Genomic DNA, 20,698 nt, shown 5'->3' on the forward strand with positions numbered 1-20,698 from the left:
ATAAAATATTAGTATATTTGATTACTATATTGTCATTTTATAGTAGAACATTGCTTTCACTACAGTTATTGCTGAACAGAAAGTATTCTGATATTCACCAAATAACACAGATGTGTTTTGTTCATCAGTCACTTAACAGATGCAGTGAGATCAATCATATATAGCCATTCAACCTTAAAGGTGTACATTTTTCTCCCTTTAACTGCAAAGAAATTCAGTATTAACCCATAGCATTTTAGTATGTTATGTTGCTGTATCAGAAGCCTTCCTAAACTTTAAATAAGTGTAGCTAATAGCTTCATCTTTGCAATCTCTTATATTTGTATTTACAAATGAATGAAAATTAATATTTTAATCACTCCTTTTTTCCTTCTTAACCAGACTTTATAGAATCAAGTGATTGGTTTAATTTGTGAAATTGTTGGGGTTTTTTCTTCTGGATTTCAGATTATGGTACTGAAAGCAAATACCTGTTATGAATATTTCAAATGAGTATGAATAATAGAAATTAGGAGTCAAAGACTTACCTTTCATGAGGACCATTCCACTATGGAATGACATGGCTTTCCTTTAAGACCTCCACTATGCGACTACCCTGAGTAAAGGCAGCAAACCCAACTCATAACTCTACCACACCACACACTCAAAGGAGATGTGCTTTATGTCCCAACTCTGCTAATAGGATGGACTTACATGTTCAGCTGTGAGTTGTAGATTGTGTCTAGAGCACTCATTGGTTTCGTCATCCTGGCTTTCTTCCCACACACAGATATGAGCTGCAGGAGTTATACAGTTTTGTACTAAAAACTAAGACAAAAAGCTGTTCTCAGCATTAGTCTCACTCATGACCTCAATGGCTTCAGCCTTCCCCTCATCTCCCTCCTCTCTCCTTATTTTCAGGATTCTGGTGTGGCTTTGAACAGACTCTTCAACAGAGTATTGCTTCTCTGAGGGGTAAAAGTGGTGCCAGTTGGGTGAAAATAGTGACATTCTTTCTAAAGGCTAATGGGAGGGAAGGAACAAGTCTTCATCCAGCAGCAGCTGAATTTGCTGTGTTCAATATTGATCAAATAAGCACACTTTGTGAAAGTGCAATATAACTGTATGGTAATTTCACATATTTTAGTGTGAATTTTTTTATTCAATTAAGCAAGATGGTCTGTTAGAATACAGAGGAAACATTAATTCTTTAACTTCTGCAATTAGTGATGTCATAATAATCACTGGAGAAAAAGGTTTAGCTGAGGTTGCTTGTCAGTTCTACAACTTCATACAGGAAAAGTTAACCAACAGTACATTCAGCAAAGATCTAAATATCAAGGAACTAACAATAAAACTTTTATTGACTTCAGCAGGCTGTGAATTTAGTGCCTTAAAAATGTCATTCACAAGCAGAAAGGACATGGTTTATGTCCTTTATGTTATTTGTGATATGAGATGCAGCCTACAGTAAATAAGGATATTAGTTTGTTTTTATTTAAGATATACTACTGTAAATATCCACACAGACTTTGATTTTTAGATAAATGCCCTTTGTAGTCTTTAAAAATAGATAATATTATTTTGTGTAAGTTTAACTTTTACCAGTTTCCTTTAAAGTTTTCAATGCTTCAACCATTTGTTCAATGGGTTGGACATTGGTTACAGCTGAAAAAATACTGACATGCCATACATCAATAAATATGCACAAAAGATGCACAGTGATAAAAGTGATCTTTGTGTTCTACTATATAAACTCTTGTCTTTCAAGACGTTAGTGAGGGTAATGACATGTTACTTCTTGAAGTGTTTTAAAAATAAATAGAACAGTTTCTCTTACTGTAGTTACTCTTTTAACTCCAAATACTTTTTTTTTTGTTTTTTTTTAAGATTATAAGCTTAGCCATAAGAGAAAGTCTGTTTTACTTTGTCAGAATAACTAAACATGAATATTCTATTATCTTGCATTGCTTCTATTTTTGGTCAATGGTATTTTAATTCTTCACATCTTGATTAATGTAAGTTAGAGCTTGATTTATGAAGCTGCTACATTTATTTTGTATGTGAATTAAAAGGTGAACTTTCTTTCTGCAGTCAAGACTTGTGGATCCAGTCTTCAGGGACCTGGAGGCACTTTCACATCACCCAATTTTCCATTCCAGTATGACAGCAATGCTCAATGTGTGTGGGTCATCACAGCTATCAATACTAATAAGGTAAGTTTAAAATTCTGGCTTTGCTTTAAAAAAAAAAAAACAAAAAAAAACAACAGCACATGTAGACCATGACATTTTTCACTAATATGATTTTTTTCTACAGTCCAGCTGCTGTACTTGGTGCATTGCAGACATTTCTAAGAAATGGCTGATATTAGATGGGTATGGACCGATGTTAAAAACTGTTGTTTCCCCTAAGAGTGTTTTGGTTTTTGTATGCCAAATACATGCCATCAAGTTTTTATATGATTCTCTAAATGAATTCCCAGAAGCAACTACCCAATGATATGAAGCAATGTCATAGGTTCACTGTGTTATAATCAGTAGAGCCGTTTTATGTATGAGAATGTTTATATCATGTTTGGCCTTAGACTATGTGAGAAATCACTAAAGTTCATGAAATCACTTTCGCTTCATGAAGGACTGTTCTAAACTTGTGTAATTTATTTCATTTTCTGAACCACCACATTAAAATCCCATATACTTTATACCTACAGTTTAAACCAAAAGTGCTGGGAGTTCTGATAATGCCAGATGAGTCAAAGTAGAGTAATAAAGCTAAGTTATGACACCAGTTGTCTTTAAATTCAAGAGCTAGGCACCTGGCAGGAATGGCTATATTCTATCTCCAGGTGTATCATTTTATCTGAACTGAGTGTAATGGACTTGTTTAGATGTAATAAAACAAAAATTAACTGTACAGCTCAGGAATATTTTATAACGGACTATCAACATCTGTGTTTGCTGGTACAGGTGTATATTCTACCTTCTAATTTCTGTCTTACATTGCCATCTCCATCACACTCCATTAATTGATCAGAGAGGCCTAGAAGGCCTACCCCTTTACACCAGAGGACTCAGTGAAAACCTGATTACATTTCAGAAGCCATTTAGCTACAAACTCCTGTGTGGAAACCATGCTTATATTCCACTTCAGAAGAAGAAAGAAGATATGTAGTTAAGTGTTTGGAATATTCATAATGAAGATGGTAGATGTGTTTTGGGTAGGAGGAAGAGTTTTTATTTTTTCCTTGTTCAGAGGACTGCTAACCCAGCTTATCCAATTCATAGATCATCAAAAATCTGTCGAGTCCTTGAAAGATGATGCAGTCTCAGACCTACAGGTGGGCAAGAAGTTCAAAAGTAATAGTTAAGATCCATTTATCTGGCCCAAAGAAGCTTTATATTTTTATTTCTTTAATCAAATCTGTGCATATCTAGAATTTCTGAAAGTTCTGTCAAATGTGGCAGTAGATGGAATTTAATAACAGTGTTTGAGGAAACTAAATGCAGCTCTTACATTTTGAACAAGTGATCTAAATGGCTTGAAAATCACCACTGAGCTGTTGTATAGAATGAATTTAAGACCATTTTGGTCATATTCTGCATAAAATGGTTTCCTTTCTTAAAACACAGCAAGGGCATGTCTACATAACAAAAAAAGTCAAATAAGATTTTATACATTCTACCAATGGTACAAGCAAAACCTTAAACTCACAAACTGGTATGTATCTACTGGCAAATATCAGGTGATTGCAGGTTTAAGATATTAATGACTTGAAGAGTGGCAAAGGTATTAGTGTCTTAATGCTGCTTTCCTCCTCCCTCCCTCCCCATCAATTCACAACATGGTCAAGCAGTGTTATCTTCAAAACCTCATAACTTGGACCAAAATTATTTTTCACTGGAGTATTCAAAACCATTATTCCTCAGTATTATTTTCCTTAGAAATCTCCAGTTTCTGCTTTTAAGGAACTTTGAATCTAAATCTGAGTGCAGGAAATTAAGAAGTGAACAAATGCTTTGTCTCTGGTTGTCAGTGTGTTTCACAGAGTTATGGAATGAGGTTGGAATGGACCTCTGGAGATCATCTAGTTGAACTTCCCCAATCAAGCAAGGCTACCTAGAGGCAGCTGCCAAGGCGGGCTTTGACTATCTTGAAAGATGGTGACTCCACAACCTCTCTGGGCAACCAGTGCTAGTGTTCAGTAACCCTCACAGTGAAAAACTCTTTCCTGATGTTCATACAGAACTTCCTGTGTTTGTGCCCATTGCCTCTGCTCCTGTCACTGGGCACAACTGTAAAGAGTTTGGTTCCACCTTCTTTACATCCTCCCTTCAGGTGTTTATACACACTAAGGTCCCACTGATCCTTCTCTTCTCTAGGCTAAGCAAGCCTAGCTCTCTCAGACTTTCCTTATGTGAAAGGTGCTCCAGTCCCTTAATCATCTTAGTGTCCCTTCTCTGGACTCTTTCCAGTAGCTGCATATATCTCTTGTACTGGAGAGGTGCAGTTGTTATGCTTGTTTTCCTTTCTCTCAAAGCACTTAAGAGATCAAATTACTCCATTGTATAAAATCCAGTTATAATGAAAACAAAATAAGCACCCTCTTTAGTCAGAGGCCATGACTGCAATAGTTCAAAAGTTTTTTAAAAGTTATTTTATGTAGGAATTTTTTTCTGAAACTGTAAATACTACAAAATAACATATTAACACAGCATAAAAACTGTTCCAGGTCCTGATTGATAAAAATAGATAAGCATATACCCAGTTTTAATATTCAGGGATGGACCAGAATTCATAGGTTAAACTCCTGCTGGTTCATAAAATGCTTCAGCGCATGCATGATTCAGTTTGATTTGATTAGTAGTTATGTATTGTGTTTATATGGTAAGGTTTTGGTAGTGGGGGGCTGCAGAGGTGACTTCTGTGAGAAGAGATCAGGAGATGCCCTCATGTCAGACAGAACCAGTTCATGCTGGCTCCAAAACAGACCCACTACAGGACACAGCTGAGCAAATCAGGCAAGCTGGTGGCACCTCTGTGATAAAACATTTAAGAAAGGGTAAAAACCGCTGCATAACAGTAGCTGAAGGAGAAGAGTGAGAATATGTGAGAGAAATGACCCCGCGGACACCAACGTCAGAGAAGAAGGAGGGGGAGGAGGTGCTCCAGGTGCAGGAGCAGGGTTTCCCCTGCAGCCTGTGGAGAAGACCATGGTGATGCAGGTTGTTCACCTGCAGCCCATGGAGGTCCATGCTGAAGCAGATATCCATCTGCAGCCCTTGGAAGACCTCACTCTGGAGCAAGTGGATGTGCCCTGAAAAAAACTGTGACCCCATGGAGAACCCATGCAGGGGTAGATTTCTGGCAGGAGCTGTGGCCCATGGAGAGGAGCCCACACTGAAGCAGGTGTGCTGGCAGGACCTGTGACCCCATGGGGGCCCATGCTGGAGAATTCTACTCCTGAAGGACTTTACCCAATGGGAAGGACTCATGCTGGAAGAGTTCTTGAAGTACTACAGCCTGTGGGATGGACCCATGCTGGAGAAGTTCATGGAGGACTGTCTCCCATGGGAGGGACCCTGGAGCAGGGAAAGAGCATGAGGAGGAAAGAGCAGCAGGGGGGAAGTGTTACAAACTGACTGCAACCCCCATTCCCTGTCCCCCTGTGCTGCTTGGGGGAGAGGAGGAGGCAGAAGAGTCAGGAACAAAGAAGTGAAGTTGAGCCTGGGAAGAAGGTGGGTGGGAAGAAGGTGGGTTTAGTTTTATTCTTATTTCTCACTTTCCTACTCTATTATTAATAGGCAATAAATTAAATTAATCTTCCCCAGGCCAAGTCTGTTTTGCCCATGATAGCAACTAGTGAGTGATCTCCCTGTCCTTATCTTGACCCACAAGATTTTTCATTCCATTTTCTCATCGTGTCCTGCAAGGGGGACTGATAGAGTGGCTTGGTGGACACCTGACAGCCAGCTAAGGTTATATGATCACAAATTACATCTTTATCTGTCTCTTCATGTATTTAAATACTGTGAAAGTGCTGAGTATATAGTAAAAGAGTGAAAAGGATAGTTCAGAACAGGTCACTTATTAAAATTAATTATGATCCTTTAAATAAGACAATGATCAAGAATAGCTGTTAGTGGATGATACATCAGAGAGTTAAGTCTGTAATAAGAATCCAAGGAAGTAATGTTAGATTACGAAAGATATTTTAATCTAAAACATGAATGTTGGGCACTATTCCTGCACTTCTTGGATGTACCACTGAAATGACTAGATTCTGCAATGACTTAGATTCATGACGGGCATATCTTAGTGCAAGGAGTTATCCTGTTTATTATAAATATGTTCATAATAGCTTCAGCATTACCCAGAAAATACTGTTCTTTGCATGTTAGTGGTTGAACATAATTATACCTCTGATATCGCAATGAAATAAGGACTCACAGATAATTATGTGGTTTCTAAAATAGCGGGTAGATAAAAGGTTCACAATGTTATCTGAAGCAACATTCAAATATGTTTATAGTTTTCAGTATAAATAGAAAAGGTGTCTAGCATTTATTAGAAGAACCTAGACTTGCTGAGTTTAAAAGAAAATGAGATTGTTTTACGAGTTAGTTAAATTTCTTTTTAGCATATATTGAGGAATCTGCATGTATAAAGTTTTTGTTTATATAATCAGTGGTTTAATGTGTTCAGTTTTGATTCATGCTAACATTGCCTTATTGTTCTGAACACAATAGTGCTTGCCTTGCATGACTGCTAAAAGGCATAACTTCCAATGTTTGTCTTGAAGTCAAAAATGTCATTGATGTATGATGAAGATTAACCATTAGAAGTTATTTATAAAGACTGGAACAAATAATGTCATGGTATTCATTATAACATGGCAATATTTACAATATTTTATACTGCAGCCATGAGAACCATGAGGACTTATTGATCCTGGTATTTCAGGACTTAATGATCTGGTATTTCAGACCTTCTTCTGTTGCATCATTTGTAACAAAATAGAACAAGGGAGAAAGCACTAGATGAAAGACACTGAAAGGAACTATAACTCTGGTGTAAATGGACATTCTGCCCATGTTTACAGGCCTATTCCACAACTGAATCTCACTAATTGTCTTCCCTGACTGGTTTCAGAAATAATATTGATATCAATACAATATAGATGAAAGAAATATTGTTCCAGGTAATCATGTGCTTCCTTAGCTTTGTACTGCATTACAGTTGGTCTCTTGCCTCACACAGTTAAACAGATATTCTGTTCATCTCCAAGCCTTGTTGGCAGTGAAGCTTGACTAAATACTTCAAACATGGATAGAGAAGACAGTTTATTACTATTACTATTACTATTAAAAAGTAGAGAGATTAAATAAAAATCATTTGTGAAAGGTCATGTGAATGTGAGTTTATAATAAAACTCATTCATGAACATGCACAAACACCTCTGATATCAGTGAGTTCCACATATTTTTCTTGATCTTGTGCATGGTTTTTGTATGCTCATTCTTATCAGGATCTTGTTCTGTGGAGTCAATCCGTTCAGGAGAAAATAATTAAGATTATCGTTAGAAATAAATATATATAATGTGCCAAAGTTCTGAATAGTGATCCAGAGGCAAAAGAAATGTGGGCTATTTGTATATAATTTCATAACAGTGAAATATCTATGGTTTCCTGTACAGTATGATGCCCAGATAAAAATGCTTGTGCTGTTTTGTAAAAGAAAAGTCTTCTGAAATTTTTCAGCTGCTTCTTATTGAAATGTGTACTCTTATATTCTGCCTAAATTTGAAATATTTCAGGACAGTTGAACAACTTTCATATAGGAAGTTTACAATCGGTTTATAAAAAGTTAACTTTGTAAAAATGTATTACCCAAATATTAAAAAAAAAAAAACCTAAATACTGAAGTAATACTGACATTTATTTTACTGTGGTTGTGGAAAAGCAAAGAGAAAACCATGAGTTAGCCTAACCTAAATAGTACATTGATGGCTTTTCTTCCACTTACTGTCTATGAGATGCCCCACTGCCTTTTCTGCAAAACTCCTTTCCTGCCAGTTGGCCCTGAGTGTGTACTGGTGCATGGTGTCATTCCTCCCCAGCAGCAGAAACTTCCATTTCCCTTTGTAGAATTTTGTAAGGTTCCCATCAGCCCATTTCTCCAGTCTGTCAAGGTACCTCTGAATGACAGCACAACCTTCTGGTGGATCAGCCAATCCTCATGGTTCTGTATCATCTTAAATCCTGCTGAGGATGCAATCAGTACCATCATCAAGGTTATTAATGAGAATGTGGAACAAGATTGGACCCAGTGTTGACCCACGAGGTACCTCAAAAGTGGCTGGCCTCCAGCCATGTTTCTTACGTAACTGTACATTCATCTACCCATTCTTCATCAGTTTTTCTATAAGGATTTTCTGAAAGACAGTGTTGAAAACCTTAGTGAAGTTCAAGATCAACATCCACTGCTCTCCACTCATCCACCAAGCCAGTCATCTCATTGTAGAAGTCTATCAGGTTGATCAGTCATGATTTCCCCTTCATAAACCATGCTTGCTACTTTCACGCATCCTCCTGTCCTCAATACATTTAGAAATGATGTCCAGGAGGATTTGCTCCATCACATGCCCACAAATCAAGGTGAGGCTGACTGGTCTGTAGATCCCCAAATACCCTTCCTTCTTCTTGAAGATAGGGATGAAGTTTTCATTCTTCCAGTCCTCAGGAATCACTTCCTGATCACCATGACCTTTCAAAGATGATTGAGAATGGCCTCACAATGACATTGGCCAGCTTCTTCAGCACCCATGTGTACAGTCCTTCAGGCCCCATGGAGTTGCATATAGCCAATTTGTTTAAATGTTCCCTAACCTGATCTTCCTCCAGAAAGAATAAGTCTTCTTTACTCCAGACTTTCCTTCTGATCTCAGGGGCCTGGGATTTTTGAAAGTAAGTCTTATCAGTGAAGACAAAAGTGAAGAAGGTATTCAGTACATTGGTCTCTTCAGTGTCCTTTGTCACCATGCAACCTGCCCCCCCTGTATTCTGTCACCTACCTTTTGCTGCTGATGTACCTGTAGAAGTTATTATTTCCATTCATGTTCATTGCCAGTCTTAACCCCAGATGGACTTTTGCTTTCCTAAAGATATCTCTACATGTTCAGAGGAGTGTCTTTATACTGTTTGTCCTGACCCTCATTTCATCTTTCTTATGCTTCCATTTTATGTTTGAGTTTACTCAGGAGCTCCTAGATGATTCATGCAAGCCTACTAGTACCTTTGCTTGTTTTTCTGTTCATTGGGATGAACCATTATTGAGCTTGGAGGTAGTGATCCTTGAAAATCAGTCGGGTCTCTGGACTGTTCTCTCCAGAATTGTCTGCATGGGATTCTTCAAAACAGAACCCTAAACAAAGTGTGTTCTCATGTCAGGGTTTTATTCCGGCCTTTTGCCTTGCCTCCCTCCATTTGTTGTCTCTCAGTCACCTGTGTTGTCATCAATACACTCCCTAAACCTCCTTTATGACATGTGCCCTGCTTGTTGCCCTTCCAGGAGGTATTGGGGTTGTTTAAATTCCCTGTGAGGATCAGCACCTGCACATGTGAGTCTTCAACAGTATATGATGGAGGAAATTAATGAACAGTTTTCCCACTTCTGGGTTGTTTTAACATGGTTTCCACCCATTTTTTTATATACATCAAGCAAGCGATTTTTGCCACTGTTTGATCCATGGCTACTCTAGAATCAGCTAAAGCTCTGTAAATAAAAAAATAGCAGAACTATAGTTCCAAGGATCTGCCTGAAAGAACATTCAAGGAAATTGTGTGTCTCTGTGGTACTCTAAAGGTGCAACAGAATTTAAAGTTCTTTGCTTTGGCCTGAACTGTGATTCTCATATTATTAACCCCTTGGGTCCATAGGAAACATTCTTGTGAATAACTGCACAGAAATGAGAATAAGGATTTCTCAGTTTGAAGTCTATTACATCTCACACATCTAGTAAGGGAAGTGATACTTCATTATCTCGTGGCACAAACTCAACAATTAGTTTTTGGACCACGCTATGAATTGCTGGCATTTTATTCTGACATTAAGTAATGGGATCTTGTAATTTTATGTTTGCATTTTGAATATATTAAAAAAATATTGTATTTTCATGGCTTAATTCCCTTCCCCTCCCCAGAAGTTGTTCATTTTTTCTACTGCTTTTCTCCTAAAAATTTAAAACTTGATTTCCTTTCATTTTTTTCTGTATCAGATCAGATGCTTGAACAATATTTCTTACAAATAAACAGCTAGAAATATTGTTTATAAATCTTTATGATATTCACATTTGGTTTATTCTGTCTCAGATATGAACTGTACGCATAGAAGGCAGGTTGCAGTCTGAATTTTACAATTACTTGCACCTTGCTCCAGACCAGTCTTTTTCTCAGGTCCTGTAATGACCTATTCTTGATGGGACCAGTAACATAGAGTTGATTTATCCATAGATTAAAAGCCTCTCTTACAGGGAGATAGCAGTTTGCAAAAGAGAAGCTCAGAGCAGAAGACTTATTTTATTTAGAGATTTGTGTAGGAAAACCATAGGTAGAGGAAGCTAATGATTTCTGATGGGCTTAAACAGAACAGAGATTTTTATATATATCTCTATATATTTAAGCAAGAGAAAAAAGTTGTTTCGACACTGCCAGACTGATTCAGTTAATCTCAACTAGATAGAAAATAGAGAAAAGCATTTCCTGTGAAAGCTGCTTCAACACAAACCATGACAACTTTATCCACTTGTTTTTTATAAAAGGAAGTATCTTTAAATTTCCCTGCACTAAATACCTATAATGTCTCATCACAGTAAACACTGGGTTGATTGATTTAGCATTTTTTGCTAAACCTGGCAACCATCACAATCTGATGTTCTAAAACATTAAATCTTATTTCTTGAAATTAAACAATTATCATTATGAAAGCATTTTCATAGTGTTATAAACATTGCAAGATTTTCTGTATTTTGTTGTCTGAATGACAAAACCTCATTTTGTGTGTTTTATTGCTTCCATAACTCAAATATCTACTGCTGCTTGTAGTGATACAAATTCTGCAGCTGTTTCATGACCTTTTTCAGAAAAATTTTGTTGTTAATTTTAAAACACAGAATGAATAATACACATGATAAAATTCCAGACAATAGGGGAAAGCAAGCTGTTATCTAATATTAATATTTGTATCATAGGAAAAAACAACAAATAAAATGAAAGGCATTTGTAGATTATGAATCTGCAAATTACCCGTTTGACAAGTGGAGTGAAATCATATGGCAATTCTTCATTATAGGTGTTGTTAAATTATGGTGGTTCAAATGCTCTAGATATTTTGCCAGGATAAGAATGGTGAATTTAATTCTTTCATTCTTAGCTAATACCTCAAAAAATATTTTTTTTCTGTACTGTATACAATAATAATAGTTTGCTGCATCCCTCTCATTTAGCTTAACAAAATAAATTGGTCTCATTGCTAATGAAATAAGAAGAAACAAGAAGACTGTTTCCAGCACTGTACCAAGGCATAATTATTTTTTTTTAATCTTCACTTGATTTCTCTTTATTTGTTGCTAAGTAAAGTTTGAAAGTTGCACAATTTCCTCAGCTTCACTTAACATAAATAGCTGTTGTTTTTTAGACAGTGAGTGCCTTGGCTTGTTAGGGTTTTTTTTCTCTATATAGTATTCACAGAGCTAAACCAGACCTGTTAGGCAGTAATTGCTAGATAATTGTTATAGCTTAAGCATGCTAAAACTAGTTTAGACCAAGAGAAAGCCAAATAATGCTGAGATGCTCATTGTCAGGTCAGTACAAATCTGTGTGTATTTACAAGTAATGACAAAACTGCTGTTTACTGGGCTACATTAAAATCTAGTTTATGTTTGCTTAAATAGCATATGGGATAAGAAAATTGTAATTGTGACTCTTGATTTTGCCCTTCAGAAAAATGGGCTACAAAATGATCAGTTTAAATTTAACAACAGGCTAAAATATCAGTGAAATCTGAATTAGGGCTAAAGTTAACCAGTGTTCAAGTCTTATGAATTATACTTGCTGATTTTTTTTAATCTACAGTGACAGAAACACTGTGGAAAATGTCAGTGCTAGAATGACAGCCTTTCTGACAGATCTCAGCCATATTCACACCACACATTGTTCACCACCATGCATTAATAAGCAAAAAGATTCCTTTAAAAAAAAGATCAAGCTGTTTTCCAAAACTGTAAAGATAGTTGAATTGTTAAATTTAGATGGATCAGAAAACTAGGTCCTGATTTGTTTATTTTTTTCATGGCAGGAATTTTAAAAAAAGAAATTTTACATGATTATATGTTATTTTTTGTTTGTCACCATCATATTCTAAATTTTACATTCAAGTGTATTCTTACTACCTGCAAAAATATATTCTTTAGAAAGTATTTAGAATATAGGTTTCAGAAGTTTGCCAGCGTTCACATTCTTATCTTTCTATCTAACACATTTTGAAATAATTTTGAAATCAATAATGATTTATGCCTAAGAGTTAGGAGATTGCTGGGTTTTGGGTTTGGTTTTAGGTTTGGGGTTTTTAATTATTATTTTTGCTAGGGTTTTTTGTGGATGTCAGATAACTATTAGGAAATTTCTAATCTGAATTTTGTTGTAATGGCAGAGCCTACTGAAAATTTATGATATCTGCTTCCAACTACTGTAGTCCTTTTTACTCTCTGAGAAACTGTTGAAATAGTCCAAAGTATCTGTGAAACTCCTCACATGATATTTTCTGCAAATCTGAAGAAGTTTACTGAGGGAATAACTTGCAACTGTAACTGAATTGATATTAAATGTGGTTCTCATTTAATCACTCTATATTAAGATTTTTTTTAGATATATATTCTTACATTCCATTCTTCTCTTTCTCCTCCTTTATGTCATGATGTTGCTGTTTTCCTCCTTTTCACTCTTGAGATTTTGTGCTTTTTAGGCCAAGACAAAAATAAGCAAAACAAATTCAGCAAAAAGCAGTGTTTACATTTAATTTACCACAGCTGTGTTATTTTGTTAACCGTGTCAAAACTGTCAGTGGAACATTTCCTAAGCTTGCTGTCAAGCCTAAACTCAGTTGCCATCCATATTTATTCATGTTAACAGTATAAATCTCAAGCAGGCTGGGTGCTTTAGCATGAACTCAAGTACTCATTTCGTTAATCTGTTTTGGTCAGGCTTTTGTTGGAACAAACTACTTGCAGTTCTTTTTACAAGCAAATGTCTCAAACTTGGCTTTTCCTAAGCCTAGTGTGAAGATGTATTGTGAGTGTTAGAGTCAGTGAAATTATTAGAAAATATGAGCATATTAAGATCACTCTTAAATATATAGTTTAACCGTAATCCTGTTTTTCATCCATGCAGATTAAAAATTATAGTACTGTACTTATCAATAGGGGATAATGTACTTTTATTCTATATGAAACTAGAAAGTGTAAAAATGCTTCAGTTCTCTTGAGAACAAATTCAATTTCTTTGTAATGTTAGCTACACTATTCTTCTGTATTGTTCATGAACATTTTGATCCAGTTAAAAAAATTTGAGTGACATATATACTGAAGTTTAAAAAAAAATCTTAGAAATGTGGAGGGATGGGAGATTGTTTCAGTATAGTAAGAGCATAGAAGGGAATCAGCTATTTCTAAGACAGGAAGTTAGCAGGTTCAGCAGTGAGGGAATAGAATCAATTGTTGAATGAGAGAATTTGGAGTCAGGACATATGTGCATGTGCTTTGCATTAAGTGTTGGAGAAAAATGGTATAATAAAAGAGATGTGGAGAAAAAAAAGTAATGCGATTGCAGAGGGATAAATTACTTGTCCTCCCATCCGGCAATTTTACCATAACTCTACTTTCATTATGAAAGGAGGACAGGTCCATTTTCTTAATTAATGTAGATTTTATCTCACTAAATATTTTCTTGACATTTCTGTCACTATAGGAGCGATGTTTTACACTCTGAAAATAATGTTCTACCCATAGCACATGTTTGAGAGATTGTGCCTATTGCAGTAACTGCAACAGAAGTAATTACTTCTGTTTCAGCCGTCAGCAAGTTTAGAGTCTAGCAATAACCTGAATGTCAGGTATTAACTCTAGTTTTGATTAAAACTTTAGATAGAATTAAAGGCCGAATCTGAGTTTTAGTTATGTTTGACTTTCTATAAGTTCCTAAAATTGGTCTAAGTAATGTCTCCCATACACTTTGATTTCAAACATATTTTCTTACTTGTATTTATGATGAATATGCAAACCCAAGCTAGAACTTTTAGAATGACATGTGCATATGACCCAGAGAATTTACTAGGAATTTTCCAGTGCTTGCACTGTGAGCAACTGATATGTTTCAGTCTTTTTTGTTGAATTTTTGGCACAGAGACTTGTCACTTGCCTCCACAGTTTTAGTTCGCTTGGTTACTCTTATGAGTGATCTTTATAGTAAATTGTTCTGCTCTGTACCTTTTTCTGAAATTTGACTGGGAAATGGAGCTGCTGGTAGTTTATTTGTTTGTTTGTTTGTTTTCTATGAAGTGACCCCTTTAAATGTTTATGGTACCATTCTGTGGTGGGTTAACCTTGGCTGGCTGCCAGGTGCCCACCAGGCTGCTCTGTCACTCCCCCTCCTCAACAAGACAGGGGGAGAAAATGTGATGAAAAATTTCATGGGTCAAGGTAAGGATGGGAAGATCACTCACTAGTTACTGCCATTTGCATAACAGACTTGACTTAGGGAAATTAATTTAATTTCTTGCCAGTCAAATGTAGGATAATGAGAAATAAGAACAAATCTAAAACAACACCTTCCCTCCACTCCTCCCTTCTTCCCAGGCTCAACTTTGCTCCTGACTTCCCTACCTCCTCCCCCCAAGCACCACAGGGAGGACAGGGAATGGGGGTTGCGGTCAGTCTATAACTCAGTCTTTGCCACTCCTTCCTCCTCACGCTCTTCTCCTGCTCCAGCATTGGATCCCTCCCACAGGCTGCAGTTCTTCATGAACTGCTCCAGCATCAATCCTTCCCATGGGGTGCAGTCCTTCAAGAGTGGACTGCTCCAGTGTGGGGTCCCACAGGCTCACAGGTCCTGCCAGGAGCCTGCTCCAGTGTGGGCTCTTCACAGGGTCACAGTTTCCTTCAAGGCAAATCCATCTGCTCAAGCATGGGGTCTTCCAAGGGCTGCAGGTGGATATCTGCTCCAGCATGGACCTCCATGGGCTACAGAGGGACAACCTGCCTCACCATGGTCTTCTCCACAGGCTTCAGGTGAATCTCTGCTCTGATGCCTGGAGCACTTCCTCTCTCTCCTTCCTCACTGACCTTGGTGTCTGCAGAGTTCTTTCACATATACTCACTCAATCCCTCAGCTGCTCTTGCACAGCATTTTTTACCCTTTCTTAAATATGTTATCACAGAGGCACTACCAACACTGCTGATTTGCTCAGCTTTGGCCTGTGGCAGGTCCATCTTGGAGCCAACTGGTACTGGCTCTGGCCAACATGGGGCAGCTCCTGATCAGTTCCACAGAAGCCACCCCTGCAGTCCCTCCCTGCTACAAAAACTTGCCACGTAAACCCAATACACATTCACAATGCAAACTGAAGATGATGCCTGTGGGAACATCCAGTGAGACTGAAGTCACTGATATCACTCCTGTGTTTCTGTTCCCTTCAGTATGTGTAGCTGCTCATCAAGTTAGGCTGACTTCAGCTAGTGATCTCTCTGTTTTCTTTTGGAACAGACTGATTACCCTCAGTGGGATGAAAAAGGGCAGACTTCTCTGCTGCATGCAAGGATATTGGTTTTGGCTAACTACTGAATGAAAGAACAGAAGCAGGGGCAAGTTAAGTAGAAGTCCTCAGCCCCTTCCTATGATTGCAGTCATCTTGTTATTTAACAAAAATGATTTATTTTGACAGTGAGCTTAGTTTTATGAGGGAAAACTTACCATGATTTTTTCAGTGTTGCTTTATAAATTGGTTGATTTTTTTTTTCCTGATTAACCTGTCAATATTTGTTTATAATGGTCTGTTACGGAGGCTTCCAAATAAGCAACCCACCACCAATTTAAAAAAATAAATAGATTTATTTTTTTCATAAAACCACCAGTCAGCTCTCCGTAGATTACAGATCCGGATGTCCACAAGAGGAGAACAGAATAACTTTCTGGGGTTTAACAATAACCCGAAATATTTTACAAAGCCCCACTCCCTGGGGGTTTAACGACAACCCCAAACGCAAACTTCACTACCTGGGGTTTAACGGGAACCCGAAACGTAAAACAAAGCCTCACACCCCAGGGGTTTAACGGCAACCCCAAACGTAAACTTCATTTCGTGGGTTTAACGAGAACCCAGAACGTAAAACAAAGCTTCACAGCCTAGGGGTTTAACGACAACCCCAAACGTAAACAAAACTTCACTACCTAGGGTTTAACGACAACCCAAAACGCTCTATCACTCACCTAGAAAGTGAGGGCTCTCAACCTCGAGGACCTGCTCAGGGCAGCGTCCCGACCCAAAGTACCTCGAGGAGTTTCCTTGGGCAGCGTCCTGACCCAAGGGGAGAGTCCTGACCGCAGCATACAGCTCCAGGGGATGAGCTCAAAATGGCTCCCCCAAGGGACTCCGTTTATACCCAGACCGAATCTGACCTGTAGTCAATAGCGGCTCCCATTGGTCAAAGGTCTCAACTACCGCGAGACCCTGAAAACAAAGACAGCCAAAAGCTGCCACGTTTCAACAACCAGGAAGCTCTGTTTTCACTGGGCGGATGCACCTGCCACATGGTCTTGGCAAGTCATACTTTTTTAGGCTATCTGGAGCATCATTGTCTCCCTGTCTGTGGAAGTAGAAAAAAATTCTTTAGAGCAAAAGTTCACAAAACATTTCAGGGTTTCCCTAACACATCTCCTTGGAAAGTAGTAAAATGGACTGATGGGTTTTACTACAAAAATAGCTTTTGAAAAAATAGAAAATGGAACTCATGGAGCATTATGTACTTAATTTAAACACAATGCTTTAAGATTACTTTCGTTTTCTTTAGCAATATTCTTAGATTTGAGCCTTATTGTAATATGCTTTTGCTACTAACTCTGCTGTATGAGCTTTTAGTCTCAGGTCTTTTTATTTGTTATTTACTGGGGTGATATTATTAATGAAATACATTTCACCTCCTTAATAACATCAGAAGCTTAATCAAATTGCTATAAAACCTTTCAACCTCAAGATCTATGTTATCAAAGAGACATAGCATTAAGTGCTCAAATACCACTAAAAATCAGTGAGAAAATGAATTCCAAATATAAAAAACCCTCCTATTAATAGAAAGTAAAGATCCCTCTACTAGAAGAAAGAAAAAGACTATAATGTTTGTAGCTTTTATTGCTCTTCAAACTTATGCTTATTTGGGAGTGACATTCATCCATAATTTTCTCAAGATAACATGGGAGGATGTTTTTCTAAGACATGAAACATATTCAAAAGACTAGATTAGACAGGAGGAACCAGAGTTGGGATTCTGGAATATTAACATTTGTCTGATCAGCTGAATGGGAACTTACTGTGCATTGCCACTGTAAAAATGATGTTACTGAGAAAAAGAATTCCAAATTTTCTCACATATTGCCTCATAGCCTTGGTACATCTGGTGAATATACAGGTCAAAACCAGACCTATGGTGTGAGTTTAAATGCCTTAGAGGTTAAGTGGCTTTTACCTATGATTTTATGGATCACAACTTCAAAGTTGGGAAATCCATTTATATTGTGTTTTGGAACTAGTCTTAAACCTAATCAGTCATTTACATGCTTTTGTGAGGAAGCTCATGGATCTCAGTGTACCTGTTAGAGTGGGTTCAGAGGAAGGCCACAAAAATGATCAAAGGGCTGGAACACCTCTCCTATGAAGGAAGGCTGAGAAAGTTGGGGTTGTTCAGCCTAGAGAAGAGAATGCTCCAGGAAGACCTTATTGTGACCTTTTATCATATAAAGGGGGATTATAAGAAAGATGGAAAAAGACCTTTTACTAGCACCTGTAGTGAGAGGGCAAAGGATAAGTTTTAAACTGAAAGAGGGTAGATTTAGATTGGACATAAGGAAGAAATTTTTTACAATGAAGGTGGTAAGAACAGTTTGCCTGGACAAGTTGTGGATGCCCCATCATTGGAAGTGTTTGAGGTCAGGTGGGACAAGGCTTTGAAAACCTGATCTATTGAAAGGTGTCCTTCCTCATGGCAGGGAGGGTTGGACTACACAATCTTTAAATGTCCCTTCCAGCACAAACCACTCTATGATACTATGATTCGTATTTCTATTTATGAAGTATATACTTATGTATATACATTTTAAAGATTTTATGCTTAATTCAATATTCATGAATGTCTTTTAAAAAAAAGCAACACACTAAATCTGCTTTATTAGCTTTGGTAAACTTCAATTTATTAGCATTTTTATCTCTGGTATACAACATTTTGCTGAAAAATATTGTTTAGAGATATTTCAAAACCGTTTTCTCCTTTTTGTTTACAGCTGGCCTTGTTGCCATTCTGACTTTTGGCAGTATAAGAAAACAAATGTGATCTTAAGTTAGCTATGTGCAACTTCATAATATGGATATAAATTTCTTTTTAACCACATAGGCATGTGTTTCTATAGCCCATAAATTGTAATCAATTGCATCTTCTCTCACCTTTCTCTAAAATCTACCATTCCTTTCATTCTTTCCTCATGCTATTATATCAAATGCTTACCAGGCAGGGAGTTGTGTTCAACTAGATGTAATAGGAAATAATTAGCATGTTATTCTCAATACAGTCATCCCTGTATTTTTCACAACTGCAGTAAAGAAGACATGGAGGGACAATTTTATGGAAGAAAGAAACTTTATGTAGATCAGTGCCATCTAACTTTAGTCAACAGAACGTTAATTGCCATAGCTGGTAGGCTTTTTATTTTAAACTCTCTCTCCAGTTAACGAAGAGATATTAGTTTCACTAGAGGTACAAATCCTAATGTACTGATTAATTATTTATTCTAAGAGGAATGTCCAAACTAGGCAAGATCAATGTCTCTCCAAACAGCTTATCTGTAGAAAAGTGCTAGCTGTGAAGGTAGTAACTGATCATTTTTTTAACAGATATCTAATTTTTATTTGATACAATTTTCACAGAATTACAGAGTGGTTAAGGTTGGAAGGGACCTCTTGTCCTGCTCAAGGAGGGGCACCTAGAGACAGCTGCCCAGGACCGTGTCCAGATGGCTTTTTAGTATCTCCAAGGAGGAAGACTCTATAACAACTCTGGGCAACCTGTGCCAGTGCTTGGTTACCCTCACAGTAAAAAACTGTTTCCTGATGTTCAGGAGGACCCTCCTGTGTCTCAGTTTGTGCCCATTGCCTCTGGTCCTGTCCCATCAGTGAAAAGAGCCTGTCTCTCTCCTCTTTGCACCTTCCCGTCAGGTATTTATATACATTGAAAAGACCTCCTGTGAGCATTCTCTTCTTTAGGCTGAATAGTCTCAGCTCTTTCAGTCCTTCCTCATAGGAGAGGTGCTTGAGTCCCTTAATCATTTCCGCAGCCTTTGCTGGACTCTTTCCAGTATGTCCAACTCTCTCTTGTACTCGGGAGTACTGAACACCACATCCAGATGTGTCTCACTACAGTTGAGCAGAAGGTAAGGATCACCTCCCTGGACCTGATGGCAATACTTTTTCTAATGCAGCTGAGGATGCTATTCACCTTCTTTGCAGCAAGGGCGCATTGCTGGCCCATGCTCAACCTGGTGTCTACCAGGACCCCCAGGTACACTTTTGCAAAGCTGCTTTCCAGCTGGGTGGCCCCCATCATATACTGGTGTATGGGGTTGTTCCTCCTCAGGGGCTGGATTTTGCACTTGTTGAACTTCATGAAGTTCCTGTTGGTCCATTTCTCCAGTCTGTTGAGGTTCCTCTGGATGGCAGCATGACCTTCTGGCATATTAGCCACTGCTCCCCGTTTGGTGTTGTGGCAAACTTGATGAAGGTACTCTTTGCCCCATCACCCAGATCAACAATGAAGAAGACATTAAACAGGTTTTGTCCCAGTATTTTCCCCTGGGATACACCACCAGTTACTGGCTTCCAACTAGACTTTATGCTGCTGATCACCACCCTCTGGACCCAGACTTTCATCCAGTTTTCAGTCCACCTCACTGTCTGTTCACTCAGCCCATATATCAACAGCTTGTCTATAAATACCTTACAGAAGACAATGTCAAAGGCTGTTACAGAGGCTCTCAAATAAACAACCAGCCACCAAAAATTAAAAATTGTCAACACAATTAACTAGCCCTCCGCAACTGTTCAATTACAGGTTTGAATGTCTGTGAGAGGAGAACAGAACAACTTCCTAGGGTTTAACAACAACCCAAAATGCAGGATAAAGCACCACTTTCTAGGTTTTAACAACAACCCCACTCTCTCACTCACCTAACAAGTGAGGGCTCTCAACCTCGAGGACCTTCTTAGGGCAGCATCCTGACCCAAGTCACCTCAAGGAGTTTCCTTGGACAGCATCCTAACCCAAGGAGGAAGTCCTTGACCACAGCATGCTGCTCCAGGGGACAAGCTCAAAATGGCTTCCCCAGGGGACTCCATTTATACCCAGGC

The 20,698-nt window shown here is 37.9% G+C and overlaps 1 protein-coding gene across 2 annotated transcripts in view; it reads left to right on the forward strand.

The window, feature by feature from the left end:
• CSMD3 (CUB and Sushi multiple domains 3) overlaps positions 1 to 20,698 on the forward strand; it is a 756,099-nt gene that overhangs the window by 330,257 nt on the left and 405,144 nt on the right. For both annotated transcript variants that reach the window (XM_074808674.1, XM_074808748.1), the window contains one exon: positions 2,074 to 2,195. In XM_074808674.1, the coding sequence (XP_074664775.1) occupies positions 2,074 to 2,195 (122 nt within the window). The remainder of the gene's footprint in view (positions 1 to 2,073; positions 2,196 to 20,698) is intronic.

Source organism: Strix aluco, chromosome 1 (assembly GCF_031877795.1).
Source record: "Strix aluco isolate bStrAlu1 chromosome 1, bStrAlu1.hap1, whole genome shotgun sequence".
NCBI lineage: Eukaryota > Metazoa > Chordata > Aves > Strigiformes > Strigidae > Strix > Strix aluco.